At 41.4% G+C, this 19,603-nt stretch overlaps 1 protein-coding gene across 5 annotated transcripts in view; it reads right to left on the bottom strand.

Annotated features, from left to right (window-relative positions):
* LOC122551426 (partitioning defective 3 homolog B-like) overlaps positions 1 to 19,603 on the bottom strand; it is a 979,113-nt gene that overhangs the window by 212,217 nt on the left and 747,293 nt on the right. For all 5 annotated transcript variants that reach the window (XM_043693310.1, XM_043693308.1, XM_043693311.1 and 2 more), the window contains one exon: positions 1,838 to 2,122. In XM_043693310.1, the coding sequence (XP_043549245.1) occupies positions 1,838 to 2,122 (285 nt within the window). The remainder of the gene's footprint in view (positions 1 to 1,837; positions 2,123 to 19,603) is intronic.

Raw genomic sequence — 19,603 nt, 5'->3', positions numbered from 1 at the left:
GAAACACCTTCGCTCAAAATAGTTAAAGAGAAGAGTCTAATTATTCTACCAACCTGGGAACTTTCCCCATCCTTTAGGCCACTCTGCTCATCAGCCACCCCTCAGTATGTGGCACTGTCATCTCTAAGTTAGTAGATGGGGGCCGGTGGGAGGAGATGGAGGGTTTAAGCCCACTTTAGAAGGCTTAACACAGCAACTACGTTACACTTCACTGCTGTTTAGAGGGAATGCTACACAATTGGGAGTGCTGTCTCTCAGAAGAGTTGATAGATTAAAATCCCGCCTACCTTTTCAGCTCAATGTAAAGATTCCAAGGCACTGTATTAAAGAACATCAGGGGAGTACTATGGCCAATATTTAAATCTTCAATAAAAAGCACAAAAAACCGTGATCTGGTCATCATGGCATTGTTTCTGGGAGTTTGCTTCACATATTAGCTGCTGCATTTCATATTGTAACTACTGTAGTGACTACATTTCAACAATATCTCTCTGACTTCGGAATGTTTTGTAATGTCCTGAGTTCAGAAGCGTAAACACAAGTCTATTTTTTTTCTCCCACCACCTCATCTGCTCCCAGCAGCGGCTGTTTTGCTGCATCAGTGCTTAATTTCCCTTTACTGAACTGAGAGTCGGCCTCTCAGGTTCGGAATCCAAGCCCAGGGCCAAGTTTGTGCGCGAAATACTTCTATTATTTCCTTAGTCTCCCAGAGATTGTAAAGCAAGTTCAAGGTACAGAACTTGCTTGAGCTCCCAGGTGTTCAAATTTGGACATTGATAGTGTAACCAAGCTGCTCCTTTAACAAGGTTACGCAGTCCTTGGCTTTTTTTCAGAGAGGTCATAAATGACACAGATCCTGAAAGGTCTAGAGGTGAAGGGATTTAGGGCCAATTTTATAATAACTAACAGACGCTGCCTCAGGCAGAAGGCTTTCAAGTTTTAAAAGAAAAACACTTGTACAATGAAAGGGGAGTGGCCAGTTCTCCCAGCTCAGGTTTTTTCCTGGTTTGGTTTATTTTTTAGTGTGAGGAAAGGCTGCTGGAGCCAAAGAAACAGATCCAGGCCGGTACTCTCTCTCTCTGACCTTTATCTTGTAAGAACCTGTGTTTGACTTATCCTTTTCTGCCAAGGGGTGTATGTGAGGATTGTTGCAAGTATTTGGAACAGCCTCATTAAGTTGGGACAGTCTGGTGGGATTTTGGGTAGGATATGTTATTCAGTATTCTATTTTCTATTTTTTGCATTTCATTCAGTAATCCTGTAAATAAATTCTGTTTTGTTGAAAACAAAGTGGTTTGACCAGCTGATTCTCTCCAGGAATATCCACTGTACACCTGCTTAAAACAATTAGCAAAGTTAGGGAATGGGCTACCTTCTTGAAATGTTTTGAGGGATCTTGGCTGATCCATAACAATGGTGAGCATTTGCATTTTGCTTAAAGTTGACAGATGACAATTGTGCCAGATTGTGTCCACTTGGGCATACACCTCCAAAAGGGATCATTGAACAGTAGCGAACCCCAATGGGCATCGAATCTTCTCTGAACTCAAGGGTGATATGACCCAAAGTAAAAACTCCATCATCTGTCACTAACCAGTTAAACGGCAGTAAACATCCACAAGCAAAGAAACCTTTGGAGGAAATAGGTGAAATATGTGCTGAAAGGAAACATGTCAGCTTCTGAGTTTTCACCTTGCACATGTCAGTTGGTTGAGCACACGGGCAAGAAATTGTTCCAGTTTGTGAACCACAGAGTGTCACCTCTAACATCTGAAACACAAGTAAATTACAAAGCACAACATCCAGTGAGTACTTTCATTGGGGATAATCAAGTTACCTGTCAGGAACAGGAGGCTGCTGCTTGTTGACCTTGGCGTACAATCCATCCAGGTTCTCCTGCTCTGTAGTCACGTCCCAAGCTGGATTTATCGGATGTAGCTGTGGGGATGGGGCCTTGAATAAACTTCTGGGTGGCGGTGGTTCCCGAAAGTGGTTCACCTTTGCATAGTTGGGGTCCATATCATCATCTTCGATGTCAGGCACCGAGGGACCGGTGGAGGGCAGCTGATCATACCGCTCTCTTGCCTGCTTCTCTCTCAATTCCTGGTGCTTGGCTTCAATCCTAGGAGGACAGAGATAAACCCCATCAAAACGAAGAAATTGGAAAGGGCACGCACATGTTTGCAGTTCACAGCTATGGAAAATTGAAGTAAACAATGCGACACTGTGGATGTTTTTGACTAATGGGCATTTGCTATTGTTATTACATTAGATTAGATTAATTACTTACAGTGTGGAAACAGGCCCTTCGGCCCAACAAGTCCACACCGACCCGCCGAAGCGTATATCACCCAGACCCATACTCCTACATTTACCCCTTCACCTAACACTACGGGCAATTTAGCATTGCCAATTCTCCTAACCTGCACATTTTTGGAGTGTGGGAGGAAACCGGAGAACCCGGAGGAAACCCACGCAGACACTGGGAGAATGTGCAAACTCCACACAGAGAGTCGCCTGAGGCGGGAATTGAACCCGGGTCTCTGGCGCTATGAGGCAGCAGTGCTAACCACTGTGCCACCATGCAGCCCATGCTATGCCCATCTAAAAACCGATTCCGACTTATTAATTGTTTTTTTAATCACCAGTTGTGACTTAATACTAGCCCTCTTACTCTGAAGTCAGATGGCTGCAGTTTCAAGTCCCGTTCTAGAGACTTAAACAGTAAATCCAGGTACTTCAGTGGCAATAATGCATTGACATGTGGTTACAAAAGGTGTCCTATAAATTCAAATCCTTATTTCTCCATGATACATCAGCTGTTGTTAATGCACTACTAAATTTTGCAACATTACATGAGCATATTGGAAAAAATGCAACAGTCAATTTCCAAACAAATAGCAATGTGCTAACCACAGGTCAATGTAATTTTAAGATGAAAGTTGAGGTTGGATGTTAGCCCTGGCACCTGAGAGAACTCCTCTGTTCTTATACTCCTCAGGACAGACTCAAGAATACCAAATTTCAAAGGGAGCAAGAAGTTATATTCCATTGGAAATTGGTTGTCAAACAGACTCTTATTGATTGAAATACCAGCATGAAGAATGCATTAGGGCGTTACTGTCCTCTCCCACCTCCTCCTCCATCATCACCCCTCATATTGTTTAAGTCAATAAAGATGCAATGCCTGTGTTTGTTCTTTCTGTTTGCAGCAGAGAGGGTCCCACATATGAACTTCTGTAACTTCCAGCAAGTGTAACTATAGTTGACAGTTGTATACTCCATGACAATGCCTGTACCAATCAGACCTGATTGGCTAACCAATCAGAGCCCTTGTTTCAGGCAGTATAAATTGTTGCTCCCTTTGAAATTTGGCATTCTCATGTCTGCCCGGGCAACTGCAAGACAAAAACATCTGTCAGCATGGACAGAATCTTACAGGAGGACTGAACAATGTAGACTACCAGAAAAGGTGACAATTGGGTCAGAAATCCAGCAAGACCTATCTTGACATCAGGAGCAAATCGCTGCATATTTTAAATACATTTTGGGCACTGAGGTGATATTCTCACTTGGCAGCTGAAGGCTGCCGATTAAGGAGCAGTATTGCTTGTTAACAGCCTCATTAACTGTACATCGCATCTCAGGAGATACTTGATGCCTTCAACTCATTGCTTGCTCCAAAGGACCGTTCGTGTTGAGCACCAGGCACTAACAACTCAGGGAACGCTCCATGGCACTGGTCATATGCATTCCTCATCCATGATCATTGACAGAAGACCTGTGCAAACCTCCAAGAATCCTCATGGCACATTTCCAACCTGCTAACTGGACACTTAAAAGGTGCACCTTGGGCTACACTAGCAATATCATTGCAAAGCTGCAGCAAGGACTCAATGCGGTCAGGCACATGTACCCATGGATTGGATCAGGTTGCATCTCTGAGCTGTCCACTTGCTCTCTTAGTGTTCACTAACTCTGAGCCGGTCTGAGTGGTCACATCATCGCTGCCTTGGATTGCTTCCCCGGCCTCACAGTATTGTAGAGTCATAGAGATGTACAGCATGGAAACAGACACTTCGGTCCAACCCGTCCATGCCAACCAGATATCCCAACCCAATCTAGACCCACCTGCCAGCACCCGGCCCATATCCCTCCAAACCCTTCCTATTCATATACCCATCCAAATTCCTCTTAAATGTTGTAATTGTACCAGCCTCCACCACTTCCTCTGGCAGCTCATTCCATACACATGAAAAAGTTGCCCCTTAGGTCTCTTTTATATCTTTCCCCTCTCACCCTAAACCTATGCCCTCTAGTTCTGGACTCCCCCATTCCAGAGAAAAGACTTTGTCTATTTATCCTATCCATGCCCCTCATAATTTTGTAAACCTCTATAAGGTCACCCCTCAGCCTCACACATAGTCAGGAGGTTTGGCAAGGTTGTCAGCAGCCCTCGGTCAAGGCAAAAGAGATAGCCTTCATTCAAGACATCAGGGTTCAGTAAGTCAAGGACAGCCTTCAATACGAATCCAAGTGCTTGGACACAGCCTGTGAGATGCTTGGGGTGGTCAGAGTCAGGATGCTCTCCATAAAATGGGTGAGAAGCTGAATGTTGGACAGTCCATCACCAGTCTTGACTTTTTCTACTTGTGTAGACTGTTATCCCCCTGGAAGGAGAGGGAGGTAGATATAAAGGGAGATGAAAGTGAATGGAAAGCTCTTCATTTTTGGTACAAATGGCACGGTGTCTCCAATGAATGGGTAGGAAGTGCAAAGGGCAGGGTTGGTGGAATTGACAGATGGGTTAGGGTGGATAAGTGTGGGGAAGATGTTGTGGGCCATGGTGAGCAGAGTACACATGAACTTTGGTATGAAGTAGGTACAGTAGCAGAGATGGAGTGAGCGCAAGGTACTGGAGAAAAGATGGTTGCACTACACTGGTGGAGTGGATAAAGACATTGAGCTTCTTCCTACAGTGTTGGTCATTCCTCCAGATGGCTGAGACCCTAGTGGCCAGGTGGGAACCTTGGGCCAAGCTGGTATGGTTTGACGTTGGCTTTCTCTTCTGTTGGTCCTAAAGGAGCAGGTGTCCCTCCCCCACACCACCCCATCTAGCAGCACCACGCTCAGAAAGCGGAGCATCAACTTTCCCAAATACCAAGGACAATACAGGGCAGACTGATGGTGCTTGTCCAGACACAAGGCAGTGTCAAGGATGATGGCATCATGGGGTCAGGTACGTGGCTAATGAAGTGAGTTAGGTCAGATACAGTGAGAGACTTTGCTTGACCTCGTGGACAGAACCCTCCTCATCCTGTCCCACCCCTCCCCCCCCATGAAATTCAACAAAATGGACACTTAGTCAGACAAACACAAGTGTCTCTTCTAGCCAAAATGCACATTCTGTGCTATCAAGCTATTTTCCCAGTGTTTCTGCAAATAGTGTCAATGGATCACTTATATCCACCTGAGGGGCAAATTGTGTCTTGCTTTAACACATCATTTTAAAGATAGCTTCTCTAATAGTGTGACACCTGTTCAATATTGCACTGGAGTCGTTCTAAAGTTTGTGCTCAACCTCTAGAGTACAACGTGAACATTGCGATTCAGAAGTGAATGGACTGCCTATTGAGCCATGGCCGATACCTGTAGGAAGCCTAAGCACACACAAAAGCACTACTGGAGTGTTGGATTAACATAGGTTGGAATTCTAATTCTCTCCAAATGTTCTCCGTTTTGCTGACAGCTTGGTCCTGGATCTCACAGATGGGCTAACTAAGCCTTCTGATTACATGGCTTTGAGCTCACCACACTATAATAGAATTGATCACATAAATGGCAAAATCTTAAACTGCCCACGAAGGATTCTATCACTAAACAGACCTCAGTCTCACAACAGTTGTGTTGAGACAAAGGTGTCACCCATTGGAACTTATAATTATTGATTATCAATTAGCAGTCAAAGCACAGAAATCAACAAGAGATGGTGGATAGGTACAAAAATTAAAAGGACCAATGAACTGTTCACCCTCATCTCAATCAGATTTTGAGAGTAGACTGATGGTGCTGTACTTGGCTGCTTTGAATTTGTCCTGTTTTCTGTGAACGGGAGATATGTGACCAATTTTCCATATGGCTGGGCAGGTGTCAGTGTTATAGCTGTACTGGAACAGCTTGGCTAGGAGGGAGACTAGTTCTGGAAGACAAGTCTTCGATACTATTGTCAGATTGTTGTCAGGGCTCACAGACTTCACAGTGTTCAGTTCCTTCAACAGTTTCATGGTATCATGTGGAGTGAATAGAACTGACAGAAGCTTGGCACCTGGAATACCGAGAACCTCAGAGGATGCTGAAGTGATCCACTCGGCATTTCTGGATGAAAGTAAGTGCAAATGCTTCAGCCTTATCATTCGTATTGATGCACTGGGTTCTAGGAATGGGGATGGGGACACTGTCTGTAAATTGCGATTTACTGAGTAGGACTGTATCAGGTTGTTGCTTGATTAGTCTAACAGACAGCTCTCCAAATTTTGACACAATGCAGCATAAAAAGGGCTACAATTTCCAGTGTCTACTTCAGTGCTCAGGTGGTCTGTCAAGTTTTATTCTTTCTCAAATTTGAAACATTTCTATGCAACTGAGTGGCTTGCCCGGCCTTTTTTTTTTGCTGTGGGAATGGAACGATATGCAGGCAAGATCAAGTTGGCAGATCTGCACCTCTAAATAGCATTGCTAAACCAGATGCGTCGGTAGAACAGTTGAAAATGGTTGCATGGCCACCTATACTGAGATTGACTTTCTTTTCAGATGTATTAACTGAATTTAAACTCCACCGACTAAACCCACATCTCAACAGCATTAGCCCAGGCTTTTGGATGACTGATCCAGGGACATTACTACTATGTCGCCACCTTCCACTAATGAGCTTCCATTTGCAAAGCAAACTACCTTGCAGCCAGCTCAACTGCAAAGTAACCATTATATTGACTTGCAGATGGATCATAATTTTGGACTTTATCCAGGATGTAAGTATTTCATTAGTTTAGCATTGATAAGAAATGATTGGGCTTTGGCTGCACTACTTACTCAGCCCTCACACACCATTCAATGGGTGGTGGAACGGAGAAATCTGCTTCCTGGATTCCACACTCGTCCTATGGGCATTACTTCTCATGAAGTATAACACCTTGCATACTGGTCATTGATCCAAGTACACACTTTAAGTAAACTGATTGGGAAACTGCTTGTTGTGAGGATCAGCAATGATCTCGTGAGAAGCCTTTATAACATGCACTTGTCACCAGCATCATTGACCAGGGAACTGATATTTCCCCCTGCCAAAATAAAGATGATTTGTGTTTATGTCTGAACACCTAAAGGGCCATGGCATTATATAAATGAGAACACCACCACCCACAATTTCCTGTCCCAGTCATACATCTTCCTAACTTAGAACTACATTGCCATTCTTCCACCATCACTGGGTCCTGGAACCCCCTTCTTCACAGAATGAAATGTATCTCCACGTCTCAAGAATTGAAGTGGTTCATCACTCATGACAGTTAGGAATGAGCAATAAATGATGGCCTAGACAGTGGTGCTGAACAAAGTGACCTTGGGGTATAGGTTTATAGTTCCTTGAAAATTGAGTCATAGGTAGATAGGCTAGTGCATAAGACATTTGGTATGGTTGGTTTTCTTTTTGGTCAGTGTATTGATTTGAGGATTCGGGGTGTCATGTTGTGGTTATACAGGATGTTAGTGAGGCCACATTTGGAGTACTGTATTCAATTCTGGTTTGCCTGCTCTAGGAAAGACGTTGTTAAACTTGAAAATGTTCAGAAAAGATTTACAAGTATGTTGCCATGACTGGAGGGTTTGAGCTATAAGGAGAGGCTGAATAGGCTGGAGCTATTTTCCTTGGAGCCTCACACGCTGAGGGGTGGCCTTATAGAGGTTTATAAAATCATGAGTGGCAATGCATAGAGTGAATAGCCAAGGACGTTTTCATCATGTGGGAGAGTTCAAAACTAGAGGCTTAAGATGAGAGGGGAACAATATAAAAGGGAATTGTGGGACAATATTTGCATGTAGAGGGTGGTGCGCGTATAAATTGAGCTGCAAGAGGAAATGGTGGAGGTGGGTACAATCACATTTAAAAGGCATCTGGATGTGTACATGAATAGAAAGGGTTTATGTGGCAAAAAGGATTAGATTAATTTAGGATATCTGGACAAGTTGGGCAAAAGGGTCTGTTTCTGTGCTGTCCAACTCTATGACTATGCTCCATATCCTGTAAATGACCAAAGAAAACAGAGCAGCCTATAAATAAATAAATCTATTTTAGGGATGTTGGTTGAAGGATAAATATTGGCCACGGAAGCAGGGAAATCCTCCATTCACTTCTTTGAAATAGGATCCTTTACCTCCACAAAAAGATCAAATGGACATTGCTTCAATAAAAAGGATGGCACCTCCAACAGTTTGCATCAACCCGGAGTGAACATGATTTTTCAGGCGGGTTCTGTTGCTGGCTAAGTCACAGCCTTGTAACATAACTTGGCATGCAGTTTATCATTAAAGTGTCCATATAAGAAAATAGAACTGCAGAAGATCATAAGCCAATGCACCCTCTTCATATTTTGAAAAATAAATTTTAGGAGGCTATTATACTTCCTTGGAAGTCTATTTTCCTTTATTTTTCATGGGACGTTGCTAGCAAAGGGCAATGTTTGTTGACTACCCCTAATTGCCTTGAATTGAATTGTCTGCAAAGCCATTTCACAGGGTCACAGAATCACAGATCATTTAAGGCACTGAAAGAGGCCATTCATCCCATCATTACAGTCTGTACTGATGCCTGTTCAATGAGCATCATTACTTAATGCCAATTTACAGCTTCCACCCCACCCCCCTTCCACCCCATTGCCAAATACACGGATTGTTATCCAATGCTCTCTTGGATGTCTCAACTGGTGGAGGCAGTGCATTCCATTTGCTGAGTAAAAACTATTTTCCTCACTTCACTAGCTTCTTTTGCACATCACTTTAAATCTAAGCCCTCATTCTTGCTCCTTTTATAAGCAAGAACAGTTTTCCCATATCTACTTTATCCGGCCCAATTCAGGATTTTGATCTATCAGATCTCCTCTTAGCATTCTTCTCTCCAAGGAGAACATTCCCAACGTCTTCAATCTATCCTTGTAACTGAAGTTCCTCATCCCTGGAACCATTCTTGTAACCGTTTTCGCAATCTCTCCAAAACTTGCTTCCTGAAATGTGGCAACCAGAACCTACACAACACTCCAGCTGTCTTTATACAAGTTCAACATCACCTCACAGCCAGGGGTACTGTTATGTTTTATTTACTGGTCTCTCTCTACCTGCCACATCGAGGGCCCAAGGGCCTGTACTGCGCTGTATTCTTCTATGTTCTATGTTCTATGTACCTCTCAGCCAGGGGTACTGTTATGTTTTATTTACTGGTCTCTCTCTACCTGCCCTGCCACTTTCAATGCACATATACACCCAGAATCCTCTGCTCCTGCACTCCCCTTTTGATTTGTACCACCTTTCTTTATTGTCTTTCAATGTTTTTCAATGTTTTTCTGACCAAAGTGCATCACCACACACTTCTAGTCATCCTCATCACTGTTGGTCTGGTGGCACACGTAGGCTGGACCATGTAAGGATGTCAGATTTTCTTTCCTCAGGACATTAATGAACTAGAACTAACTGCTGATAACTTCAATATCCAGATTTATTACTTACATTTAAATTTCAACAGCTGCCACAGTGAAATTAAGCCATGTCTTCAATGCATTAACCTAGACCTCTGGATTACTGGACCAGTGACATGACCGTTACACCACGGTCTTCCCTCTGATCAAGATTTCCAATTTCTTTAAGCAATAAGTACATAGTGAAATTTCAATCTGAGTTGATAGGATTTTGCATACGTGCTGTCAGCTGAAGACAGACCACCGCACCCTTGGAAGATTTTCTTTCTGAGTCTCCCATGTCAGGGTTGAAAGTTCAGAAGCATTAAACTCACGGCAAAAGAACGATAAAGAGTTGCATTCCTTCCTGGTGAGTGTGTTGACGGGTTTAAATGGAGTAAACGTGAATGGGTCAGATTTTGTGAAGCCAGGAAGACTTATCACATCTTTTAAAAATGGTGGGTAGGTTCAGATACAGAAGTCTTCGAGGAGAAAGTGAGGACTGCAGATGCTGGAGATCAAAGTTGAAACTTTATTGCTGATCTCCTGTTCCCTGGATGCTGCCTGACCTGCTGTGCTGTTCCAGCAATAAAGTTTCAACTCAGATACAGAAGTTCCAACTCTGTTTCTGATATTCACTTTTGCTGGCAGGTGGAAGGGTTTGGGGCATGATTCACACAGACAGACTACCCAAAGTCAGCAGGGCAATTTAAAACAAGATCTGAGTTCAAACAGGTCTCACTTTGGCTGATTCAAAGGCTTAATCCACTGGCTGTGAACTAAGAAATGAAAGAGATATTACACTCTTGAAGGGCTGCTACATTCTTTTCACACGATCTGAAGTATTTTTATATCCAAATGTTTTTAAATAGGAGGAAAAAACGACTGAGGATATGATAGGTAACAAACACGCTGCTTGTTTGCTTTAATTGACAGGTCATCTGGTTTAGCTTAGAAAAGTATAGCAGTTGGCCATGCAATTTTATAAAAGTTTTTGTTAACATTTTCAAAGCATTATTATAAAATATTATTTAGAATGTTGAGATAATTTTAAACAACATTACCTCAACAGAGTGTTCTGAGTTCTCAGTTTAATTAGCAATTTAAAGAAGCTATTAATGGATTAGTTGCCTTTGATGGGGGGGGGGGGGGGGGAAGGTAATAAGAAGCTTGATTATATGGGGGATTAGCTGCTTGAGGGCGTTTCAAACCTTTGAACGGGTTTTGTGAATGGGAGATTTTTTCACTATCAAGTACATGGAAGTGAGTACTGCAGTAAATTGTAAGAGGTTTTCTCTCATCCATACATGATTCCCGAGGTCTGTTCATGGTGGATACTGAGAGAGTGGCTTTGCAGGTTACATGGGATCATATGGGAAGCATATAGTCATATGGTTATAGGGCGTACCTGCTTCTAAATAACCGGGGTGGTGTCAGAGAATAGAGCAAGACTTTTGAACCAGTGGAGCCTGCTGATATAAGGAGTTAAGCATAGTTGGCAGGGTGAGCGGTGAGTTAATAGATATCCAGGATTTAGATAAGGTTTTTAATCCTCTAGCTTTTCCCAAGTAACTATTAGTTAAACTGGATTCTCCACCCTTCAATGGATTATTTCAGAGGGTTTGGTACATTGACGGAATTGTCCCTTTGGGAGCTTGAATTTCCTGGACAATTCCCACTGAGTCTGCTATCTGGGATTGCACACGGGGAGAACCAGCAGGAGATTCCCTTGCCAACATTTGATCTGATATCGTGAGACTTCATCGTGTTTAAAGTTCAGCACTCCAAGGGCAACTCTCTCTCACCTATACACCACTGTGCCACCACATCTGGTGAGTCTATCTAACTGGCAGGACAGATATACACAAAGATGGTGATTGAGGAGTCTGGGTGATTGTCCGTAAGGTATGGTTTGGTGAATACAACTATGCCCAGCAGTTGCTCAACTGGTCTGTGGGACAGGAGTTTCTCAATTTTAGCATTATTATGAACAGTGACAAACTAAAGCACTATGTCCCTGAGCAGACATATTACACGTGAGACAGCACACGTTCCATTCTCTGGGATGATCATCTGTTTATAATCACCTCTATACAAGGCTGCAGAGCACAATAACTTTTAGTCAGTCAATTGTTTGAATTCCTATGCCTGGAAGACAGAGAGTTATTTTTATAGTTGCAGGAATAGTTTAACATGAAGCACATGTCAACTGTCAGGGAAGAAATACTGATACAAGGGTGCTGACCAAAACATGAAGTAAAGTACTCCACCCTCCCACCCACAACAATTTAAAACGTGTTGCCCACCATTTTTCACTAGACTTTCAGGGAAACACGCCACTGAAATGAAGTTAAAAAGCAGGAGAAAGCTTAAACATGGAGGCAGGTATCAATCCAAACTTTGCCAGACTGAACTAGCACTGTAAATGGTAAAAACAACCCTGACAGCTTTCAGATGGAACAGAACTGCTAGATCAAACAGAATAAAAATACAAGGTTTAAAGACAAGCAAGTGAACAAATAAGAAGTGCGGATGCCTTTTATGAGTATCACAAACACATTCCATTCCTCTGTGCATGGTGAGATATCACGTTTCAAACCTACATCTCTGCTCTGAATATTTATTCTTTTCTAAGTACAGATTTGTGACTTTTGAATGAATTATAATACCTACCTTTAACACTGATCATCCATGACATTTTTAACTGTAGCACCACAGCCTTGCCATATCATTTTTCCCATGACATAAAACCTTTCCTAGCTCTCACAAAATTTTGAATTGAAGATGATGATTGTGCAGTGGTTTAGAGTCACTAAATAACTCAGTTCTGTTTCTAGTTTGTGGGATTTCGGAATTGTTTCCAGTGCTTTGGGGAATGCATTCACCACTGCAGTCCATTTTTCCTGGAGTATTGTTAACAAGTGACCCTGACGAGAATACATTCATAATGGGTGCATCGCTTACATTTCTGAGCTGTTTACTTTAGAACATCAATTGAGGTCCCACAGCTATCTAATTTGCATTAGCAGTCTAATTACCTAATTTAATTAGAGCAACTGAGGGGTTCTTTTACAGTCAACAAGATTTTCTTGGTTGCTTTCTTCTTTGAGAGATTGTCATGCACTGACACCATTAAGCTGCACTCAGTATCTCTCTGAAATACCCTTCCTTCAAACATGACTGCCCTCATTGAGGTGAAGGACGGTCTGGTGACATCCTAATTATATCCATGTGGATATTGTCAAGTAGTAACAATTGATGTCAATGAAACCAATGTCTTTCTTTCCTAGGTCAGGGTTGCTGTAGATATGCCCACAGTTGGCATTCAGAACAGGATATGCATGGAACACATAGTGCCTATGGTTAAAACCAGGCATTACTGCTACACACTAGACAACCAGAGAAACTAGTTTCCTCCCACAGTTCACAAAAAGAGCTCGAGTACAGGGTATCTAACAGAACACAGTGTCGACCCTAGTCACTTATTATTTAGTGGATGCTGAGAGAAGGGATTGAGAATCGGTGCGGGAAGGAACAGATATCAGGGTTCCAATTAGAGAGGAAATTGATTCCCAATAATCCTGATCAATAGGCTCTCCAGTGTCTAATTAGCAGCTGGCGCACACTGTTAATTTGGAATGGATGATCAATGAAGCTCAGTGTCTCTCCAGGAGGATAATAAGTTCTTCGGTGGATTGCTTCACCTGAGGCAGGAGAAGAAAGGCAGGGCAAGCGTTTACTAATCTTTTGACAGCACCTTTCAAACCTGTTCCCTCACCACCTTGAGAATGAAATAATGAATACATCTGTCTATACAGAATTTGAAGAAGAGGCAATAGAAAGGAGAACTGCAAGGAGATCTATTACCTCCGTGGAGCGATTTTTGTTGTTCCGCATGAAGGCATTAACCTCATGTTCTTTGCATTGATACACATGCTGGCAGATGGTGCAATACCATGGATATAAAATCATCTCATTCACAGCTGGCTCTTCTAAGAATTAGTGGTACTTAATAGCGTAAAAAAAGGGATAAAATCTCTTAAACCAAAATGAAACTTAATTGTTGCTGCTCCCTAGTACCTAACCCATTTCTTATCTGGCTGGAGAGCTCTCGATTCTGACACTGAACACAATGAAAGGACGAAGTTCCATCATTTGAACTGACATCCATCATTTTGAACTGCATTAAATATTCAACAATCAGAAATGTTTTGCGGTTTCAAACTAAAACAAATTACTTTGGGAGCCAGTAATAAATGTGGTCATATTTTTGACAGCAATATTGAAAATAGCCGCTGGTATTTAAATAAAATAATGGGATTCCTAAATACTGACCTTGTAGAATTTATAATGAACTTTGAAATAATAGCATACTTCTCAAAATGACTGCAGCAGTCTTTTTTACATAAGGAACTTCATCGTGCATATTTGAGACTGGGAGCTGCTCTAGAATGGGAAGGCTAAAGAAAAACAAATCCCCAATAACCACAGAAATGAAAGATGAAGTGAATTTTGAAAAAAAAACTTGAGCTTTGTTTGAACATACTCCTGGCATCATTTCACAGAACCAGTGACTAACGGGTAGACTATTCCAATTTGAACTCCTTGCCTAACTGACAATTGAGCTAACGTGCACTGCTGCCTGTTTGTATAAATTAAGAACTGCTGACTCCCGCACTTGTGTCAGTGACTCATATGGATAATCTATACACATTTGATTCCCTTTTGATCACATCATTCCCTCTCAGTGTGTGGAAAAGGATTTAATGCGGAGACTGAGATGACCAAGTGTTTGCACTGGGCTTTATGTGGTGAAATGTCTGTGTTGAGCTGTTGCTATCTATATAAAGCATGCTGCACGCGGAGAACCATGCCAAGTCCAGCTTGTTCTCAATGTCTGGCCTGGGGCATGAGATTGATTGTTGAATCCAAAGCTTGTTCGATAACACACTCATGCTTTAACTAAGGAGCCAAATGACAGGAATTTGAAGTTTGATGGTCATAACAGATGAACCTCTGAATTTTCCATGCCATGTTACTTTTATTACCACAACAGAATGACGTGAAGGCAATTGCAACATTACACTGTATTTAAAAGGCAGTCGACAGACAATTGTATCCAAATCTTTACTGAGTACTCTCCCTGCCGTTTTAAAAAAAGATCTAACAACTCATGAATTTTGCACACTACAGAAAATATAATGTAAGATTTTAGTGAACGATCATAATTTAGTGTGACAGATGGGAGTCACTATAAATCCCCTCCTCCTACCCACTCGTCTTCAGCTGCTGATTCTTGCTGGCAGGAAATCAACAGTATTTTACCCAAGATAAAATTCTTCATGCTAAAGCCTAGACAGGCTGTGTCAACAGACAATTGTTACCCTGAGAGGAATCTCAAAGCTAAACACAAGTCTTTGCTCAACCATTTACATTCAACATGCACTCACTTACCACTGAATGTCCCATGTTGCTTTACAAGAGGAGGATTGAATGGCAAGCAATTGAAGAGCAGCCAAAGGTGTTGGTTTGTGGGAGTGGAAAAAGTTACAACACATTAAGGGTTTAGAAAGATAATGCCAATGAGTTGAACAAGATGGATAAAGGCTCTGTCAATGATGGTGGACCAGTAGGTAGAAGACATAAATACTTTAATTTCTACAGTGATTTTCATGGACTTAGGATGCCCCAAATCACTTTACATCCACTGAAGTACCTTTGAAATGTAGTTATTGCTATAATGTAGGAAGTATAGCTGCCATTTTGTATGCAAGAAACTCCCACAGACAGCAGTGAGATTATGACTGATTCCATAATGTTGGTTGAAGAATAAATATTGAGCAGGATACTGGAGAGACCTACTCTGTTCTTTTTGAGGAACACCATTGTCATGCATATCTCCACCCTCAGGGCAGAGAGGGTTTAAAGTCTGTGTTATTTTCAACAGCGTAGCACTCCCTCAGCACTGCAATAGAAATGTCATCCTGGAATTTGAGCTAATTTCTGGAGTGGCATTTAAACTCACGACCTTCTGACTCAGATGAAAATTTTACTAGCAAGCCAGAGCTAATGCGAAATTGGAAGTAATGAAAATGAGCCCAGCATTGGATGAGACCTGGGTATAGGTTGGAACAAAGACTGAAGGATGTTGCAGAGTTAGTGAAAGGCAATGCTACTACAATAACCAACATGCTGGGAAACACTTACATTTTCTTTTCTCTAATGTCTCTTTACATGCAAGTTGGCTGAGGAGTATTCCGAAAAATACTTCATTGATTTCCTGACTATGATACAATTGGCTTCCAAGCAATGCCCAAGTGATCCGAGATTGCTATGGGGACAAACAACTAAGGAGTAAAGGGTAAATAGATTTCTAATTGTTATGGAGTTGGATCAGCCTATGCCTTTTGTTTGGCAGTGCAGGACAAGGCTTAGAATTTGCCAAAAGAAGAAAGAAGCAAGATTTTCTTAGAATGGAACAGTTTTCTATTTAGTAGTTTTGGAGTAGATCCAGGTGCTTAAGTAGGACTCTGAGAATAAGACAAAGACTTTTTTAGTTTCTGTTTACAGTTGGAAAGGACAGAAAATTGAGAACAAGACGGGTGAGTGCTTGTGGATTAAACAAGATCCTTTGCTGCTGCTGCTGTTCTGCTACAGTCCAATAGACTACTTGATGTCAGTTTCAGATTTTGTTGCCATCAGGATTGTTGTGGTTCAAGGATTTGTATCTATGTGCCTTATCAATGGCAACCAGGTCCAGGGATTCGGATGGTGAATATGTTTCAAGATCTGAAAAGGCTTGATGGGAAATAAGAATCCTACTAAATCAAAGGCTGAGTTGGAAAGACTGTGCGATCACGTGGTTCCATATTTATGCAGGAAGTATGTGAGGACAATGGGGTTGAGAAACTTATTAGCCATGATCAAATGACAGTGCAGATTCAATGGGCTGATTGGCCTAATTCTGCTCCTATATTTTATGGTCTTACTTGCTTCAAATATTGCACAGTTTTGTACAGCAAAGTTGCAGATACAAGAGTGCATAGTGGTTATTAAAAAGTGGCAGACCCTCCAGAATCTTTGTCATATTGACTATTCCAAATGAAATAGCCTTTGCTGCTTAATTAATGTCTGAGTTAGGTTAAATTTAACTTGCTACATGAAAAATTTTGAAAAGTGAAATCTTGTTCATCTTCTGTTGGCTTCATGAAATTTCTCTCTTTTAGAAGTCTTATAGTCTCCCCGGGGTTCATAATGCCACGGACTGATTTGTGAATAAGGATGATTATTTTGATATATTTGGAGGTCAGTCATGGGCAGACAGGATCCAGTGTGTTACAGAATGCAGGGGGCTGAGCATTAGGCAAGCTGAAGCTGATGTGAAGTATAGCATGGGAAACCAACAAGCACAACATTGGTTAAGTCACTCTTGGAACCAAGAACAATTTGAATTCTATGGGAATTTAACATAGTGAAATAACACAAAGTGCTTCTCAGAGACTTTATCATAAAGGAAAACTCACTATTAAACATAGAGAATTATTCAGACAGATGACCAAGAGGTGAGTCAAATGGATATTGTGCATTGTCCTCGTGGAGAAGACAGAGGTGACAGATTTAGTAACATTGGTGAAGTACGACAAGTAAATGGTAAAGAGAAAACAAACAAGACAACTGTGGATGCCCAGACAAGACAACTCGACTCCTTCTTAAATAACATTCTTTGGCATCACTATCAATCCCATATAAATTTTATTGACACCAAAACTTTGTAGCGTGGGCCTCAGCAATTAAACTGCTTGGTGCCAGGCCCTAGCTTGATGCATTGAACCAAACTGCCTTGTTAGATTCCATCTACCATCTTTGTTCCACAATGATGTCCAGCAACTTTACATAAACAAGAATGCATCGCAGTTTTTTTTAAAAAAAGTGATAGATTCCTGCACATCTTAGATAGAGACAAAAAGCAAATCGCAGATGCTGGAATCCAAAACAGACAAGTAGGAGGCTGGAAGAACACAGCAAGCCAGGCAGCATCAGCTGGTGGAGAAGTTGACATTTGTTATATAACGTCAACTTCGCCCACTCCTGAGGCTGCCTAGCTTGCTGTGTTCTTCCAGGCTTCTGCTTGTCCTCCATATCTTAGGCAGACCTGACAAAAATAATGTACTTAATTAAAATTAGAATTCCTCACAAGTGTAAATTATTCAAATAATTTAAGTTTTCTATTTAGGAGACCACAATATTTTAAAGCTGCAATACCTTTCTTGTTTTCCCTACCTATGTTGTTATCCAATGGTAAACCCTGGGCTCTCTTTACAAAGAGAAGAATGCATCTATAGCAGCTCCTTCTTTTGTGCATCACTGTGCAGCAAAATAGTAAACCATCCAGAATAAGGATCTTTAGGTCTGAGTCCTAGGCTATTCTAAGATAGCTGACCTCAACTGTTGTTGTAATGAGGCACAACAATTTAAGGGAACAAGACCAATTTTCACATGAATAACATGAGGCCAGTCACAATTTATGTTTTCATGATGACACCTAAGCTTAGGTCATATGATATGTATGCTTTTTACTTAACCTTACCTTCTAAGAATTAACCTTTTACAAAAAAAAAGACTTGCATTTAACACTTTTCTTGATCACAGGAAGTCTCAAGGCGGTTTACAGCCAAACATGTATTTTTGAAGTGAAGTCAATGTGGTAAAGCAGGAATAGAAATGTAGACCACAGTTTAATTACAGGCCAGGACATTTCTGCACTGTGCAACTATATGCCTCGTAAGTTATGAATTAAAGAAAACAACTCTCATTAAAGATATTTTTAATACTGAAAAACAATTTAACTCAAGGGATAGGCAACAGATAAGTATCGTGAATATTAAAAAACCTATTCCAAGTATTTCCCTCCACCCTGAACCAAACATACAAAATTGATTGGAAAGTAACATTTTCAACCTTGTAAGTCTTTCATTTGTTGAATGAGTATCAGTGGAATACAGCCATTAACCCCAGGCAATTCAGCAATGGTGAATTAATAAGGACTACTGAAGCAGACCCAGTGTGGGTCAATTGTATCTTCACTGGTATTAATTCAGCTTCCTCATGCTGTTAGCTCCCTCTATGTCAGCAACATGCTAACGACTTCATCTCTGTCAATATTAAGCCATCCTCCTCACACTGTCAGACTTCTCTCTATTCCCCCCTGATAATCACTTCTTCTCTGCTTACATTAACCCATTACCCTCACACTGCTGGAACTGAGTAATTCTTCCTAGTCAACAACCTACATAAACAAATAAGCTTCTGTTGATTTGAGTTAGTTTTACTTTGGAATTTCATGGTACCTGGTTAGCATTTTGGCAACAAAATAAAATTAAAAAAAAACAGAGGTAAACAGAAACAAAACTTTAAGATGTTTTCAAGGAGTAGTTCAAATTTTTAAGGTGCAGTTCTAATAAATGGCAAATAAAGACAGAAATAGCTAGAAATAGTCAGAAGATCCTTGAAAATGGAGTCGTAGATGGACAGGGCGGCGAAGACATCTGGTACACTTGCCTTCAATGGTTGGAACATTGTGTATAGGTGTTGAGATATCATGTTGCGGCTGTACAGGACATTGGTGAGGCCACTTTTAGAATGTTGTGTATATTTCTGGTTGCCTTTGTTTTAGGAAGAATGTTGTTAAATTTGAGAGGGTACAGGAAAGATTTACAAGGATGTTGCCAGGAGTGGAGGGTTTGAGCTTTCGGGAGAGGTTGAATAGGCTGGGGCATTTTTCCCTGGAGTGTTGGAGGCTGAGTGATGACCTCTTAGAGGTTTATAAAATCATGACAGGCATTGATAGGGCAAATAGCCAAGGTCTTTTTCCTAAGCTAGGG

The sequence above is a fragment of the Chiloscyllium plagiosum genome, chromosome 7 (assembly GCF_004010195.1).
Source record: "Chiloscyllium plagiosum isolate BGI_BamShark_2017 chromosome 7, ASM401019v2, whole genome shotgun sequence".
In the NCBI taxonomy this organism is placed as follows: domain Eukaryota; kingdom Metazoa; phylum Chordata; class Chondrichthyes; order Orectolobiformes; family Hemiscylliidae; genus Chiloscyllium; species Chiloscyllium plagiosum.
This window is presented reverse-complemented; position numbering and strand designations above follow the sequence as displayed.